Source organism: Acomys minous (assembly GCF_964271855.1).
Source record: "Acomys minous genome assembly, chromosome: 4".
Lineage (NCBI taxonomy): Eukaryota > Metazoa > Chordata > Mammalia > Rodentia > Muridae > Acomys > Acomys minous.
This window is the reverse complement of record NC_140486.1, coordinates 69676247-69693943: the sequence shown is the minus strand read 5'-3', so window position 1 is coordinate 69693943 and position 17697 is coordinate 69676247. Positions and strand designations below refer to the sequence as shown.

General features: G+C 45.5%; 1 protein-coding gene across 3 annotated transcripts in view; it reads right to left on the bottom strand.

The window, feature by feature from the left end:
- The window catches only part of ZNF521 (zinc finger protein 521), a 289791-nt gene that overhangs the window by 12160 nt on the left and 259934 nt on the right, over positions 1–17697 (bottom strand). For all 3 annotated transcript variants that reach the window (XM_084779755.1, XM_084779753.1, XM_084779754.1), the window contains 2 exons: positions 17342–17473; positions 14914–15029 (listed from right to left, as the gene is read on the bottom strand). In XM_084779755.1, the coding sequence (XP_084635881.1) occupies positions 14914–15029; positions 17342–17473 (248 nt within the window). The remainder of the gene's footprint in view (positions 1–14913; positions 15030–17341; positions 17474–17697) is intronic.

The window sequence follows — 17697 nt, the reverse complement described above, 5'->3', positions numbered from 1 at the left end:
AGAGTCTCTCGCTGACCCAGAAGCAGGCCCTCCTTTTCAGCCAGGCTGACAGGCCCGCAAGCCCAGATGACCCCCCTAGTCTCCACCTTCCACAGCCGGGGTTACAGGCACACAGATATATCCTCCCAGATTTTACACGGGTGTGGGGGATATGAACTCATGCCATCCTGCTTGCTCCACAGACAGATGCCCTGACCTGGGAGCCACCTTCCCAGCCCCCGTTTGTTTGGAGTTATAACATTGCCACACTCTTTAGGAGAAAGCCAACCACACTATAACTCATTAGAGCTAACAGAAAACCTGCTTGCCGACCATCTGCAACCAAACAACTGTCTAGTAGGTCAAGGTCTACCGTATTGACTGATGTCATTAAGCAGTGGTGAAGGTTAGCCATACTCTGAGATTCTGTGTGCCTGTGTGTGTTTCCATGCCTGAGCAAGCAAGTGTACGCCGTGGAGAGAACTCAGTTATATTCACACATGGGCTCCACAGATGAAAGCCCACAGCCTCTTTGGATCTTTCAACCCCTCTGGAACATTCTGAGATGGGGGGGGGTTTGCAATTTGAGGAAGCCCCCAAAGAGACTTTGTTTGAGATGGAGAGAAAAGTCTTTTAAAGTGCAGACATGTCATAGCCCCAGTGCAGTATTTGGATGTCTTCCCATTCAAATACAAATTCCTGGTTAGGGAGCTCTGCTTTGTAATCATAGCATCCCCACTCCTACCCCGCCCCCCCACCCCCCTGCCATTGCTTGCCTGTCTTTCTTTCCCTTTTTGTTCTGTATATTTTTATAAATGCTGAGGACAGCTTCACAACTCCTTTCTGGAAGTCCCCTTCTCTGTGTCCCCTGAATTCATCTTTGTTTATAAGCAGCTTACACGGGCACCAAGAGAAGAGACTGTGACAGGAGGCCATCAGAAGGTCAGGGGACAGTATGGTTGAGTTGGTTCTTCCTTCTACCATGTTGATTCCCCAGGGATGGAACTCTGGCCGTCAGGCTTGGTGGCAAGCACCCATACCCACTGAGCCATCAGGCCAGCTCTGCCTTTCTTATTCTCTATGGAAGCCTGCTATGTTGTCTTCATACCTTTCTCCTGCACACTGTTTCTTCTTGGGTATTTCAGGTTTTAAAATGACAGAAGTGTGCCCCTCTTCCTCCGAAGAGACTCATGTCCGTTTAAGAACCCATCCTGTGAGATCCCCACTCTCTCCTCACTTTGGGGCATCTTTCCCTCTTTGCTTCCTGGTCTCTTTGTGACAGTTATGTCACCCCTCCAAGTTCTCTGAGCTACCAGAGAGACTGCCCTTTAATCCCGCCACACAGAGGTAGCTATGGTGAGAGCAATCTATAACCCTCACATCCTTATACAAATTTGCTCCTCCAACTTAATTGGAATTCATTACAATAAAGCAATATAATTTTAAAAAGCACTCTTTAATGTGAAGTATTTAGCATGATCCTGCAAGAGTGAGACTGTCAACTAGGAGAGGGCCAGGCGGCAGGCATGGTGCCCCCTCACGAAAATTCAAAGGTGAGCCATAAACAGGTACACAAAGCCGCACCACCACGCACAAAGGGCCAGGCAACGGGGCGGCGGCGGGGGGGGGGGGCGGGGGGGGCTCGTTCTCATCAGTCCTCAAAGGAACCTGCCACACAGAAGTGGCACTTATCCTAATTTAAAGCCCTCGTGCTTGCATCAGTGTTTCAAAATTTATAAAAGAATAACTTCATTAAACCGCCTGGCACTTCAAACACAAATGCAAACTCAACCACAACACAGAGCGTCCGGGCAGGAGAAGAAAAGACTCGGGGCCCTGAGAGCACAGACACTGAGGGAGAGTCTGTGGTGGGGTGGTTCTCTTTCTGATAACAGGGCTTCCTGTGTAGCCTTCCTTCAGCAAGGGCTTGGGCTGTACACCTCTTTACTTCTGTAAGGAGGCCTGTTGCTTTGGCAAGCCTGCTAATAACACTGAAAATCCTCAAAGCGGTTGGGCAAGCTTGTGCCATGCAGAAATACATCTGGCGGTACATGAGTGAGCGCTGTTCAGTGTTTCTCTCCTGGTCTGTAAGGAGACTGATTGTCTACACACCACCTTTACACATCCATTTACTTGGGTATGTGTTTCGGGCTCGCTTAAGTTGTGGCAAAACAAGTGTTAGAAAAGACTTCTCCTTAACTCTGGCACTGAAGAAAAAAGAGCTATAAGGGTTAAGGACAGCAATCTTCTACATCCGTGCACGGTGCTGGAAGAAAAAGGTGCTAGCATCCTAAAATGCACACTCTTAAGAAAAATCTCCTCTTCTCCGCTGAATCAGAGAGTCTAGGAAACATTACAGTAAAATACCTTCAGGCTAGATTCCAGAGCTACAAGGCAGCCTGTGTTACAGCACACATCATCTCCTGCTGAACTGTCAGCAGATTGCAAGAAATCATGTATACACACACACACACACACACACACACACACACACACACACACACACACACACGTGCACTATGAAGACAAATCTCGCAGCTTGCATGGAAGCAACAACCCTTTGTGATCGCAGAAGGAGCCCACAAGTTGGGCTACCATCCTTTCCCATGGGAGCCCAAGAATGAATGGCACTTCTTTTTTTTTTTTCCCATTCGAGTGTTCCTATTAAACTGGCACTACAATTTGCTTCAAAGAGAAGAGAGTAAGCACTCACAGTGGCCCCAAAAGGACAGTCTCTGGATGGATGAGAGGAACTGGCCTTAAAAGAAAAGAAAACAAAACCCTAAGCGAAGACTATCCCAACCATCTTTCATATTCCAGAGTGGGAGCATCCATAGGCCTTGGTCAGAAGCGTACCTATTTCAGGGTACCCATGTCAGGTTAACTGCAGGACAGATGGATGTAAACATTTAAGGCTATCACTCCCACATACATGGGCCGTGAGTCATACTACTCCCTGGAAAAACAAATTCTTAAGCTCTTTACATCCAAATAATGTGATATATTGAAGTATGTGTGCATTCTTTGTCTCCTCTCTCCACGAGTGAACTAGGGCGAATCAGATGGAGTGAACGAGCTAATTCAATTACAGTCTTTATTATGTAATAAAATATGGATTATTGATCCTCTGGAGCCAGTGATGTGTGAGGAGGCAAAGTCGGGGCCTGAAACCTTGAAGATCTCACTTTGCAGCTGTTTGTATTCATGTTTTGAAAGTACTAGAAACTGTCTTCACTTGGAAGGCCACCAGAATGAAACACTGCTAACTAATTAAGCCCAGTGTTCCAAAAGAGAATGAGTTCAAGGTTAGCACAGAGGGCTGAGCTGGAAGCCTGCGAAGGATTGCCGAGGTGGGGTGCAATCCCTCGGCGCACCTTGCAGGAGGGGCTGAAGAGACGGCTAAGTGAGTGACTCCACACTGTGTGTGGAGTGAAAGCTTATTTGGAAGACTGAAAGTCACTGTAGGCTCCTTGCTACAGATGCGATGGGATCATAAAAACAGAATGCATGGTGCCTCTCAGTTTCCCCATTCTGGTTTGTGCAGGTTGGCATGGCTGTCTTGCAATGCAATCCTGGGCCACCCTAACAAACCCTTTGTCTCTTATTTCTGAGGGGAAACACAGCAAATGATCAAACCCAGATCAGTGTGCAAACAGCTCTAAGTATGAGGCTCACTTGTAAAGGTGAGGTCACAGCCAGCCTTAAAAGGGAGAAAGGAGAGCTGTCTGTCCATGGTCCTTGTAAATCTGTCCAAAGATGTCAAGGTTAATTATTATCCGTGTTGTGTTACAAAGTGCCGGCCCCTCCTTTTGCTTCCCTAATCTCGGAAACTTGTCGCTGCTCTCCTTTCTGAGGGAGTTCACATCCTCTGGGGGTCACGCCACCAGCTCCCTCCCAGCGCCAACATAGATATGTGTGCTCTGTGTGTCTTTCAAAAGATCGGAGGCAGGCTCTGAGCTTCGGGAGGTAGCCCTCCAGCACACAGGTAAATGGACATGTGGTATGTTTTTGAAACGACTCCCGCGAAAGGGAGGAAGGTGGGATTGTGCAACGATGCTAGTGCAAAGTTGCAGACTGTTCGGCTGCAGTCCAGAAAATGAATCCAATTTTTCATTCTGTCATTATAAATATTTCATTGCAAATGGTACTGATTTTCTACAACTGTGGTTAAGCAAAGGACCTCTGTGTGAATATTTAAGAAAAAAAAATCCTACGAGGAGGAAGACAACGAAGAAGAGGGAAAAGGGGAATGAAAGGTTAGCAACCAATTAATTTCTTACTTTAAATGTAAAAGGATGCTGGGAGAAATTCAACAGTGATGTAGTGTGTGACTCAAAGAAGAAGAAAAAAACATTTACCCTGCCCTTCTTCTGACAGTTTCTCATAAAATATCTGCAGTCCATCTATCTTTTAGTACTCCAGGCTCCTCTGGAGAGCAGAAAATGGTGGTTTAAAGCTCACTTCAGTGCCAGTCTGCGGGAGATTGCTTTCCACAGGACCCCCGCTGATGGAGGCCTGGGGGAAGAGGCCCAGGAGTTATTCAATCAGTCCGAGACTCTGGGGCGGCTGGGGGTCCTTTGAGGGCTGATTATAGAGCGGCCCTCCTGTTGCCTGCCTCAGAACAGAACGAAATGAGCAGCCTCTCGCTGAGAAGATTCTGCAAGAAGGAATTTCACCTGTCATGGAGTTTGTCAGAATTTCAGGATTTATCTTGGTGCAAAATTAATAAAATACCAACCAGGAATTCAGGCTGACTACTCGCCTGTGTCATCTCAAAGTGATCTTTCACCCAAAAAAACCTGGCTGGCGAGCCAAGCCACTCCTGCCCTACTTTTTCCTTGGGAGGGTGAGAGAGGTCATGTGACAAACACCTCAGGGCAGCAGAATGGGATGGCCAGCCAATTACATGCAAGGTGGCCCCTGGGTACTACTGTCTTCCTGGGTGACCTCTGACCTTGCCACGGCCCCTCCAAAGCCTCTGAAATTAACTGGCTTCCGAGCATCCGAAGAGCATTCTGAAGTCTGTAACACAGTAGGTCCCCTTTGGCATTTGATCTGATAAATTCGTATGCTGGTTTTCCAGGCCTGGGCTCGGTTTATTGTTTAAGGGGGAGTATAAAGTGGCTCGTGTTCATGGCATACAATCAGGAAATATTACCGATTAATTGGGATCACCAATCAATAACCAGGTGTTGGAACACAGTCTCCTTCCTCTCCTGTCCCATTACCTCAGGAGAAAGTACGGAGAACAGAAGACACTGGCAAGCAAGGTCTGCTGGCTCAGGGCTTGGGGCGGCTCTGCCTTCACCACTTCAGAACGTACCTTGAAGCCCTTTGCTCGCTACAGCTATTTTCAGCCACATTCTGCTTGTACCAAGGCCAGCTCTCTTCGAACTGAGGTCTAGGTAGTCCCAAGGTTACCAGTGCATGTGTGGCTGGGATGACATTCTTGATGCTGGCTGCCTCAAGTCAGGGGAGAGAGCCCTGTCCTCATCGCTGAAGGCCACCTAGGGACAGGATGAGCCTGAGTTGCACTGGCCACCTGGGCTGCATCTGTGGGTTCCCAGGTTGCCTCTGGTTGCCTCTTATCAAGGAGTGATTGACAGCACACTTTGGGCTCCCACGTCAGCCATGGTCTTAAGGCATTGCTGCTCTTCCCTTTTCGAACTAACCTTTTCTAAAAGGCTAGTCGCCAGCTCATGCCATCCTCTTCTCTCTTTAGTCAGATAAGAGCCCTGTTTCATCTTGGAGAACTGCCTTCACGGATGAGCAGCAATTGGACAGTATTAACACCGGGAGATAATATGGGCGGGAGGAAGATGGGGTCTCCTATCTTCTCCCTCTCTCTCACTGCTCAGGAGTGCACAGATGGTGGTGCGGATGCAGGGTGCTCTCCCCAGGCTTCAGTGGAGACGCCTTAGCTCCACAGAAGGAAAAGGGCTCCCCACCAGCAGCATCATGAATTATAAGTGAGGACGGGAGTGAGGTCTTGGTGCCTGTCTCACAGCAAATATACGGTTCCATTTTCCTGCACAGTGACCTTTCACCCGTATAAACTCAAAGCCTCGCCCAGCACACTGCTGATATTTAAAGGCGGCGAGTCACCTTTTATATGGCTGGAAGGCACGCAAGCTTAGCAGATGTAACCAGGGTGTGGGGTTGGTCAATTGGAGAATTGAGCTTTGCAGGTACAGAACAAGAAGCCTTTGATGGTAGAATCAGGTTTCCTGGGAAAGAGATGGGGCTCTGCCAGCCTCCAGTCTAGCCCCCCCTCCCCGTATCCCAGACAAGAGGCAGAGAAGATGCCTCACTTTGGCAGGCTCTCTTCTCTCATGCAGAAGCTGCCCCTGCCTTTCCAGTGCCTCCCATGCTTATTCAACGAAGTAATCCATGAAGGGCACCTGTTATTTTTGGCAGTTTGAAAATTTCACTGCTTTAAAAAGAAGGACTCCTTCACCCTGCTTTCCACTCTCGTCTGGAGCTTCAGAGTTGCTGTTCTAAATGACAGCGCGGCAAGCAGTGCTTTTAAGCACCATTCATCTCACCCGCCCCATCTCAGGCTTTTACAGAACACCAATTTCCCTCCAATAAGGGGAACTTACTCCTTCATAGCTGCAGGGCACAGCCTGTTACGAGCTGTAGATTCACTGCAAATATAACAATAAAGGGTACAAATGTGAAGTCTTCTTAAAATACGCGGCTGGCTCTGAAGCTACCTCGCCTTAGCAAGCCCGACCAAGGATAGCCTATCAATCTTTCTCCAAATGCTGGCCACAGCTCATTGCTGGGCGGCGGCGCGGGGATCGTCACCTCGAGGGATGCAGAAGACGCTGGCCTGGATTCTGTGCTCATTTCAGGGGATTGATAGTTAATGTCTGTGATTGCCATCTCTCTTCCCCTAATTGTCACAACAGTTGGGTCTGGATGTGGTGTTTTCCCATAGTCAGATGAGAGTTTGTAAACACCAACGGTCTATTCTTGGCACTTTGTCTCCGTGAACGTGAGGAAATCGACCCATGTGTAGAGCAAACATCTAAAACAGGAACGCACGCAGGAGTTCCATGAGCCTGTCTGGGCTGCAGAAGACTCTAGAAATTTGGGTTTCCAGAGAGCTCCAATGGATCTGACTACAAAGGTGCCTAGGCAGAACTCCCTGCTTGGAGGACAACTGTGTCTGCGGTCTCTTGCTCCTAATGAAGGCAGATCTTCCGGTGCTGTGGCAGCAGGCTGCCTTGGCAACATGGAAGACTGCGGGGCCAAGAAGGCCCAGCCAAGGCAGAATGTGGCAGAGGTGGTACTCACTTCCAGGGGGTGGGGAGGGAGGGGGCTGCTGAACTGGCCGCAGTGCTCGTCAGCACGCCCTAGCTGGATGCTCCATAAAGTCGAACTGATGGCAGTTCAGAGATGGCCATCTGTCGTCAACTCTGGGCCAGACCAAAAAAAAAAAGTAATGGCAGCTTGCTTACAACAGGGCTGCTAGGGGAGGAGAGGACCCTAGAACGGAGAGGAGGTGCTCCCTTTTAAAACAGTGAGGCGCACATCGACACAAACATCAAGAAATTAATGGGTGGAGAATTTTTTGAAAACCGAGCTGGGGGGGGGGGGGCAGTAGAAACTATTCAGATGCAAATAAAGTGTTTTCTGCTTACTGCAATTACCCCCGCTGCCCTGATTTGGGCCCTATTAAATATTTGGTACTTGAAAATCTCACTACCAGGACACATGGTGAAGCAGTGAGGGCCAGATTTAGAGACAGGTGAGGCCAGGTTGGGCCTCCAAGCATGCATACACAGATTAGACATTTATCCGGACAAAATGGGTAATTGAAAATCCATTTAATCCAAATGAGTTCTTTGCGACAATCTCACTTATCTTTTTGTATGCTTGCTTAATTTCTAGATGTAGTTCTATTAAAAAACAAAATAAAATGACTTCATTTTATGATGCATTGCGAATATGAGATGAATGCAAACTTTTCCCTTTATTCCAGAAAATATCCAGCATTCATGGCAGAGATAGATAGATAGATAGATAGATAGATAGATAGATAGATAGATATAGACACAGAAAGATAGAGACAGACAGACAGAGACAGAGAGACAGAGAGAGAGAGAGAGAGAGAGAGACAGACAGACAGACAGACAGAGACTATAGACACAGAGACAGACAGAGAGAAAGGGACAGAGACAAAGAGAGGAGGAGGAGAAGGAGACAGAGGAAGAAGGAGAGAAAGAGGGGAGGGAGGGAAAGGAAAGAGAGAGGGCAGCAGAGGGGCGTATATAATAATATTACAGTCAAGCCAAGGTTAGATTACCTATGCCCCATTTTTGTGTCTGACCTGATTAACTTTCTGCCTTCACTGGTAAGGCCAATCAATCTTGATTGAATTATCCAATATTAACAGCTGAAAGTGATCAAAACTAATGGTGAAAACACAGCACCAATCAATAAATCAATGCAAATGATTCGGTTCCTGGAGATCCGATCAAATAAAAGAGATAGATCAATTTAACCACTGAGCAAATTAAGTGGAAGTTGCTGTAGCACCAATTTGCTTCCAAAGCCCCACAGGCCCACGAGCAAAGAAATGAAGCGATGTATGTAATGGGCCGGTTCCAGAATCATGCACTCATTTGACACAATTTATACCTGTGCAAATCTTGGCGTCTTCCTGATACATTGAAGGGCTGACCAGGAGCTATGCAGAAGCTCTGTGGCGTCAGGGGATGCAGGGAATGGAGCAGGAAGGGGCGGGGCAATGCCCCTCCACAGACTTTCCTCAGGGATTACTGCCTTGCCAGGTCAAGACAGAGTGAGGTGCAAAGATTTCCATTTGGGGGCCTCAAAGGAAGGCCCTCTGAGAGTAGGCGAGGCAGGTTGGGATGGTGACTCTTACAGTTTGAGGGGGGATAATGGCAAAAACTTCAGTGTCTGTGAGAAATAAAGATGAAGCGCTGGAAATGTACAGGAAAGTTGCAAGAAGTGGGCGTGAGGGGCAAACCGTTTTACAAGCCTTTCTCTTCAAGATTTGTTGCAGCAGTTCCCACCCTCGCTGCTCTCTGAGAGGGTCCAGGGCCAGGTGGAGGGAAACAAATATGACAGCGACGTGGATAAAAGTTTTCTTCACAAACAATGCCCAGTCCCCACCTTGCCGTTTATGAAGAGGGGACAAAACCCCCTCTGTCTTGGACTTAACTGAAGAGAGTTGTCACACAGCTTGGAAATCTGAATCCTGGAAGCTGGTATATTTACTTGTAGCCTTAGATGCTAAAATGCAAAACAAAACCTAGTGCAAGACGTGCGACAGTTGTGAAAAAGTTGAAATGCATAACGACAAGGATTTTCACTTAAAAAGCAATTAACAGGAAACTATGTCAAAAGTGTGATGGGTTGAAGGATTAGTCCAGCGAACTAAAAAAAAATGCAGGAAGTTTCTGATCTCCAGGGCAGAGGTTTTTTATTTCCAGGTAATGGGCCAGTCTTGACTGTGCGTTCTTGGGTGAGCACTAGGGATGCAGGTGGCTGAGCAGCACTGGCTGAAGACTATGTGACATCTGTCTTCCTCCCCAAGCCCTCACCAGGTAAGGGACCTGCCAGGACTCCCAGGGCTCAGGAGGACACCTTCTGTGGAGTCTCCCTAACAACAGATTACATACCTCCCATATAAGAAGGACTCACCTATAACTTTCCTTTGAAAGTTGACAGGAAATAGATTTTGAATTATTTTTGTTTTAATCTGTGTTTTAAAATCTCTATCTGATCTAACCCAATCATGTCACTGGGACTAGTGTACTTGTGATTCTGACCTCTGACAAAGGACACCTAAGTGCCTCAATACACATAACTTAATATTCTGGAGCACAAGGCTGCAGCTCCTCTACTGAATGGCCAGTTTAGGGCCAGTTAGCAAGACCCAAAGAGCCACATTTTAATACTGTATGTCCTTTCTCATATACAGCAATTCATTTTACTTTCAGAAATGTGACCATAAAGCTCAAGCAGTAGTAAAACTGCGGTGTGGAAAACATGCATCAAAAATCAGATGAAACGTGATTTGAAGGGAAAATCGAACAGCTGCAGAGACGGTGACAAATGTAAACTATAGTGATATCCATCCCCCGCATGCCAGCTGACTGCTGGATCCTCAGTGTGGGCATGCTGCGTTCGCCACGGAACGGAGAGACAGGTGAGGCACCAAGCCACCTCTGACGCAAACACAGCGGATATGCCAGCTTCTAGAGTCTGAACTCAGCCAGGCCAATCTGTTCCGCCCACTAAAAGAACCTCTCCAGTCGCCACCGAATCCCCAACAAGATGGCCAACAACTGCCAAAGAAGACATACAAGGACAGGACTGGCACTCAGTTGCAGGTTTTCCAGAGGCATCAATCGAACGACTCCCAGGCCCTAAGAAGGTAGTCTCAGAGGACAGAGTTTCCAAATGCTCACCCATGGCATAAGCCACTTTGGATAGGAATGTGCATCTTGGACCACAGGCATGCTCTCTTAAAGCAGCAGCCCAGTGCTCTGTCTCCAAAATTAATTTTACTATTTTCATTTATTTGCATGTGCGTGTGTGTGTGCACATGGGGACTCACATGAATGCACATTTATGTGGGTGCTTGTGAAGGCCAGAAGATGGCGTCAGATCTCCTGAATCTGTACTTAGATATAGGTGGCTGTGAGCTGCCGGACACTGGTGCTGGCAACCAAAGTCAAGACCTCTTGTAAGAGCAGTAACCACTCTTAACAGCTGAACCATCTCTCCAGCTCCATAAATTCTGCTTTAAAACACAGAACAGCCACAAACCCTGAGGTCTGTTAGGGAAACACGTGAAACCCTGAACACATTCATTTATTTTCCAAATAATAAAATGGTCTGTTTGTTCAAATAATGGGCTTCTATTCCCAAATACCTTTCCCTTCCCGCCACATGCCTTGGCTAATACATCAGGCTTTCTCGTGGAAGTCTGAAGGTATGGGTGGGTGGGAGCACTCCGGGAAAGTATGAAGTTAATATCTCAACACACATGAAGCATTATGTATCTGTAGCTCTGGACCTTGGCTTAGCAAGAGTCCAGGTTGAAGATGAGGGCTGCACACTAAAAAAGAGTGCCTGTCCCTGTGTCCTACAAGGTGTATTCCATAGGAGGAGGGCTCATAGCACCTGACTAAACAGAGCGACAACTGATGCTGTTTAAAGAATAGTCTCAGTCTCCCAAAGAGGCACAGCATAGGAGGACCTAGTGAGATTTGGATTGGCTTTTCATGTAATGCAATTCAAAGCACACGGTACCATATACATTTGTATTTATGTACATATGTCTATATAATTGCACGCTCACATAAAAATATGGGGTGTAACTTTCTTACTGTTGCCTCCTTTATCAATTATCTACTCTTCTATTCACACACACACACACACATGAAACACACATATATTCATGTATAAATGCATACATGTAGGTAGGTTTTACAACCAGCAAGTAAATGACTGTCTCCAAGAGCTGTTTTCATATTTTAACTGTGAAACAGTGAGGGGGATGTCTGGAAGGACATTCCATAGTGGTGTCACCGAGCAGCTTATGGTGTTTAACCCTACACTTAGCGGTTGTCTTACCCTGCCATGAGAGGCAGATACTTTGACTGCTTTCAGATTTCTAATATAATTTCAGTTCTCGGAGATTGAATTTCATTCACTCCTGTGCAATGTCCCATCTGAACTTTAATGCCATAAAAAGTAGGTGAGTTCAAATGGCTTAAAATGTACAGTTATTTTACATATCAGGGTGCAAAGGACAGTGGCCTGATATATTGGCTGCATCTTTTGGCTCTGTTATTTTCATGCCAGTATTTTCCAAATGTCACCTTACTTTCAGTTCAATTTCCCTGCATCCTGACAATGAAGAAACCCACTTTCTGTCCCCTATACAGGAAATTAATCAGTATTTTAAACATGAATTTCACTTTCTAAGGCAATATGGGCACTTAAAGAATGGCTACCCAGACTTCTAGGGTCGAATATAAAAATGCAGATAACTGTCAAAGCTAGAAAAATCAACTTCTGATCCACTTTTTTCTCAGTGTTGCTGAAACTAGAGCCACTGCTATTCCTGAGAAGTTTGGAAAATGGACCTTCGGGTTTTCCCATGACTGGGTTCCATTTTTCCAAAATATTAAATATAAAGTCATTATTTACTCTCAGATTTGCAACAATTATCCTTACTAGCCACCAGGGCTGTTCATATGTAAGGACTGGTGCACACAGAGGCTGAGTATTGACGTCAAGAACAAACATACGTGCCTAGCTGTGTACTCACAGTCCAGTTTGAGTGACTGAGCCAGAGTGTCTTAAATCTGACTTCATAAGGCCACGGAGATCCAAGGGGGCAGAGAGAGCAGTGCATTCTAGAACGTCTACCCCGATGTTCCTAGGGACCTCTGTGGTCTTTGACATACTTGTAGGGTGTCTGAAAGGTCAAAACTTCATTATAGTATTTGAAATTATTTGTGTAAACACTCTCTTCACCTCCAAAGGCTACAAGGAGGTGTGCTGACTGCCCGCCCCACCCCCCTCCATGTTTAACACAGTTCTTGACCTTGAAGTTAGGGAAAATAATAGAGGATTATGGGAAATATCAATAGACGGTAACCCACAGAAACCAAAGCTCTTCAAGGTCCTTTAGGTAATTCTGAGGCAGTTAAGGCTTTGCAGGACCAGATAGCTGGAGAGGGAAAACTGTTTCAATATAGCTCTTGTCTTCTAGGATAAGTCTGATTGGGACTGATTTGCGTGGGTCACCAATCACTCCCACCACAGTGCTGAGCTCTGGGTGCAAGACACCAAAGAAACTCCAATGTGGACTCTGTCTGTACAGTACCAAAACAGAAGTCTGAGGCAAGCACTTAAGAGGTTGGAATGGTGTCAGTTCTACAAAAAGTCTGTGACTTTCCTCCTAAACTGCTGCTCCACTCTGTTTCTATTTTATACACTAAGCAACAGAGTCACTGTGTGCTTGACTGGATCCTTTACAGAGGCAGACCAACTGAGCCTGTATGATTTACTCTTTGACACATGTTGCAATAAAACCAGGGGTTTTTTCCAAGAAGAATGTAAGGTTCTTTTAGTATGATTAAGTACAACTTGGATTCTTTTCTATATTTACTGGCAGACACAGGTATTGGGATCCAGTGCTTTGGAGAAATACCATATTTTTCTGACTATAAGATGCACCACACCCAGTTTTTAGAGCAGTAAAACAAGAAAAACAGTAAAAACAGCAATTGGACCATAAGGTGTGCCCTAATTTCACCCCTCCCCACTTTCTGAGGGAAAAGTGCGTCTTATGGTGCAAGAAAAAAAATACAGTAACTTGAAATGGAGACTTCAGTTTTCTTCCACTGACAATGGTGTAATTCAGCGGTTCATTTATCTCCTAAATTTCATCTATCTAACTTAGTTGCTTAGAATAATAACTGAGCAGAGTAACTGCAGATTCTCTATTCTGATATACAAGGCTCCCCTAAATCTTGCCCCACCAGTGCCTCCCCCTCCCTGGGGCATAAGGATAACTGCGAGGCAGCAGGAGGAGCACAGATAAAGGCAGGCAGGTCTGTGTTGCTTGCTCTTGGCTCTGGGTGTGGAAACCAAGCCCACAGCTATTTCAAGCCAAACAGTACTATCAGTGATGCCCGAAAGGAGGCTTCAAGTGCAGCCCCACGTCCTTCCATAGGAACCAGCAAGATTTAAGAAACTAACTCATGATGACACTCCAGACCTTACTCTTTGTTTTGTTTTGTTCTTTAAGATGCAAAAAGCAATGAAAATGTCATGTTCCTTTTTAAAGTGACATTTCTGGAATTAGAATCCAGGTTCCTCCGTTTTTGCTCCCCTCCCCCCCCCCTTTTTTTTTTTTGGCTTTCTTTAGACATAGTGTCTTTGTGGTCTCATATTTCCTGTCCATGGGGCTGGCCTTGAACTTGTAATCCTGGGATTACAGGGAAGTGTCAACATGCCTGTTGAATCTATTTTTTTCTCCTTTCCCCCTTGTCTGTGATTCCTGGGTTAATCCAATGCCCTGTGCATGCCAGCAGGTACTTACTCTATTGCTGGCCCATATCCTCGGACCTTTGAGACCTATTTTTAGCTACTATTTCTGAGTCATTCAAGCAACCAAACACATATGTTTTGTTTATGTCTTATACATATAATTTCATTTTCACCTTATAACAATCTGTGAGTGTAAAACTTGTTTCTTTTTCATTGTATCTGGGGTTCAGAGAAGTCAGGGACCTTTACATCTAGTAAGGGGTACCCCAAGCCAACATCTTGGGGGGGGGCTCCCAGATTTCAACTCGAAAGCTGTGGTTTCATTAATAATTACTGCGTTGGCTGATGCGGAACAAATACATTGCGGACAAACAAGAGCATAGCTTCTTCCCGCTCGCCCTCCCTCCCCCTTGTCCTCCCTCCCCCTCGCCCTCCCTCCCCCTTGTCCTCCCTCCCCCTCGTCCTCCCTCCCTCTCGGCCTCTCTTCCCAGTGTTCAACCTGATGGACAACAGTGACTGGCTCTCCGTCCAGCGCGGTTCCCCGAGGGAAAACACCATGAATAAAACAAGACTTGGGACAATGAGCTATGACAAGTGAGGTGAACGATCCCACACTCCAATAAACCTGACCCCTACATCTTTCACGCTGGGTCAGAAGGTCCAATTATAGGTTCTCTTCTAGTTCTTTTTATGATTGACAGCAGCCAGAGGCAAAATTATTTTGGTGTCTATTAATCTGGTCTCTAATTTCCCCTTTTGCCCCCCAAACACACAGGAGCATCATGGTGGGCCCAGGGTAAGAGGAGAGATTTTTGAATCCACAGTTAAAATGCCCCGTAAGAGTAACAAGTGGCTTGTTCGCAGCCTTCCTCCCCAGGCCGTTACCTGCAGCTCTGTTTGGAAGAAGAACTTCTGTGGACATTGCGTGCAGTCATAGATTTTGTCTTCTTGTCCGTGGGCAGAAAATATATGCTGCTGCAACTTGTTAGCTTGGACGAACACTGAAAGGGCAAAGAGATGGGAGTTGTGGGTTATCGTGTCTCAGTACCGTGTTCTGTGCTGATGACTCGCCACCCACAGACAGCAGGCAGCAGCACGGCCCCGGGCACGCCTGGCCCTTGACTTCCAGGGAGAGCACGAGTCGCATTTGCACAGGGCTGGGTCTCTGGCTTTCTTTAAAATGTACTCTACTCAGCACCCAACTCAACACAAAGAATAATGGTTTACGAAGGCGCCGCGCCCTGTAAATCTTTGAAAATAAAAGCTGGGAATTGTCAAATGCACACTCTGTCTCATAAGAAATGACTCCTACTTCACAACAACCCACGGGTTAAGAAATCATGGCTGCCCAAACCCTGTTTATTGTATTTGCCTAAAGTTATAGCTAGCAAACAGTTCTCTATTTAAATGTGTTAATGCTAAAAATTATATCCCACAGCTACTCTGGGGCGCTGTCTATAAATGTGCAACAGAACGGCAGGTAAATTCTCTTTGGATACTTTAAGATCAACTCAGCCTACACACGGAATGCAACGGTTTCAATAATATAAACATGTTCAATTTTAATGACTACAAAACAAGGCCCTAAGACTGTGTAACAGTTTACCTAGGAGACATACGATTAATAATTAAATTGTATATGCCAGAGGCGCTGTTTGGGTTGGCAGAGCTGACTTCTGATGGATGCCTGGTGCACTGTGACCTAAAAAAGTTTGCATCTACAATATTAATCTGTATAGGCAGGGAAAGGATTTATTAAAGATGCTGGCATTTGACTTTGACTCCACTCTGATCATTAAAATTATTCTAATTGCCAGCCAAACTAAAATATTACAGTATTGTTTTTGTGAGTCATACATTTTAATCACATTTCTCATTACCTTAAAAAAAACTCTCAGCTTTCCTTTTTTGCCCAACATGCTTTATATTGGAAGGTTTTATTTTTGCTAATTGTTGTCTCCAAATGACTTCAAGATACAAAAAAAAAAAAAAAAAAAAAAAAAAAATTCACATCTGTCTGTACGGACACCCAGGCTGCTCTTGATGCGGCTTTGTTTCCTTTCTCAGCTCAACAGAAAGAAATAGGATTTTTATCCAGGTTTGCAATGTATGTCCATATAACTTCCTATGTTTTATGAGGCTCTGGCTACAACATGAAAGAAGTATTTTATGATAAGATTTAACGGTGGAGCCCTTTGACCCAGTTTTCTTTTCCAGAGACTTATTAGGTGCCTAGACAAAGGACCTGGACGCTTGACTCTTTGTGTCTTAAAATAAATATTCATGGTGAAAGCGTAATAATAGCTTTAATAAGATAAAAATTTAGAAGAGGAAACAAAATAAATAGAGAGAAAGACTAGCAGATGGATTGAGTGTGGGAGGCCATTGTGAAGGGTGTATGTCCCTCAGCATCCTCAGGGTGTGGCCAGTGGGAGGCCCAAATGGCTCTGTGTTTCTACTTTATTATAGGACACACACATATATAGGCCAAATGCAATGAAGTAAATAGTCGATGCCTGTGATTTTTGCTCTGCAAAAAAGGAATTTACTTTTGAGGTCAAGATATCTATAGCTCTCTATATACATGTACAGTCTTTCCATTGACGGGCTTGGGCACCATGTGACAGACACATGCAAAATAATCTCTGAGGATTTTTAAAGTAGCCTTAAAGTAGGGCAACAGCAGAAACATGTGTGATCGCATTTCAGCTCTCATAGGCTTTCGATAATAAATCCCAAATTTGTGTGTGTGTGTGTGTGTGTGTGTGTGTGTGTGTGTGTGTGTGTGTGTTTATTTATGACAACTGTACCACTGTAACATCTAATAAGGATTACTTAAAATTGTACATTCTATCAACATTTAAAACCCAATCTCATAAGAAATAAACATCTCCTCTAGGGAACACACACACACACACTTTTATGAAAACCTAAAATTCTTCACATCAAGGTCACACATGTGGGGGGCACCAGGTCTGCTGAAAAGCAGTCTGGCATTGGTATCCTTTTAACATAAGAGGAAGTTGAGTGAGCCCAATATGGATGTCATTTTCCAAGTGGAAAAGTGTAAACTTGGGCAAGAACTTGAAATGCCATTTGTTCATCCTGACAGTTAACCTTCCCGCCCGGCTCACTCTCTAAAGCCGACCACAATCAATAATGCTAATCAGCAGAAATCAAACATCTTCCCCCAAATTGAACTGAAGTCCTTGCTGGAAAAAAGGCCAAGCAGTGGGAAGTATGCTCGGAGGAAGGACACGGTGGAGCCAGAGCGCACACACGGACTGCGATTTTGCTTTAAGAAGTTCCGTACCTGTGAAGCAGACGGGGCACTTGAAGGTGCCTCCCATGCCTTCGAAGCTGTGCTCTATCAGGTGGCACTGGAGCTTGGCGGGCGAGTCAAAGGTCTGGCTGCAGAGTTTGCACTCATGGTTCAGTCCTTCATCTGTTGAGGGAAGCGCATCAACAGAAAAGGTGAAATCCATCCTGTCTGTGGTAACCAGCTACACCTCTCACTGCAAGCTCTCCCTATCACCAAAGCCACACCTGTGCACACCTGTGTCCTAAAAATGTAGTAGGGGGTACAGTTCCTGGCCATCTCACGATATTATGAAGTTTATACTAATTTAAAACATTTCTAAAATGTAAAAGACGATAGTGGGAAATCAC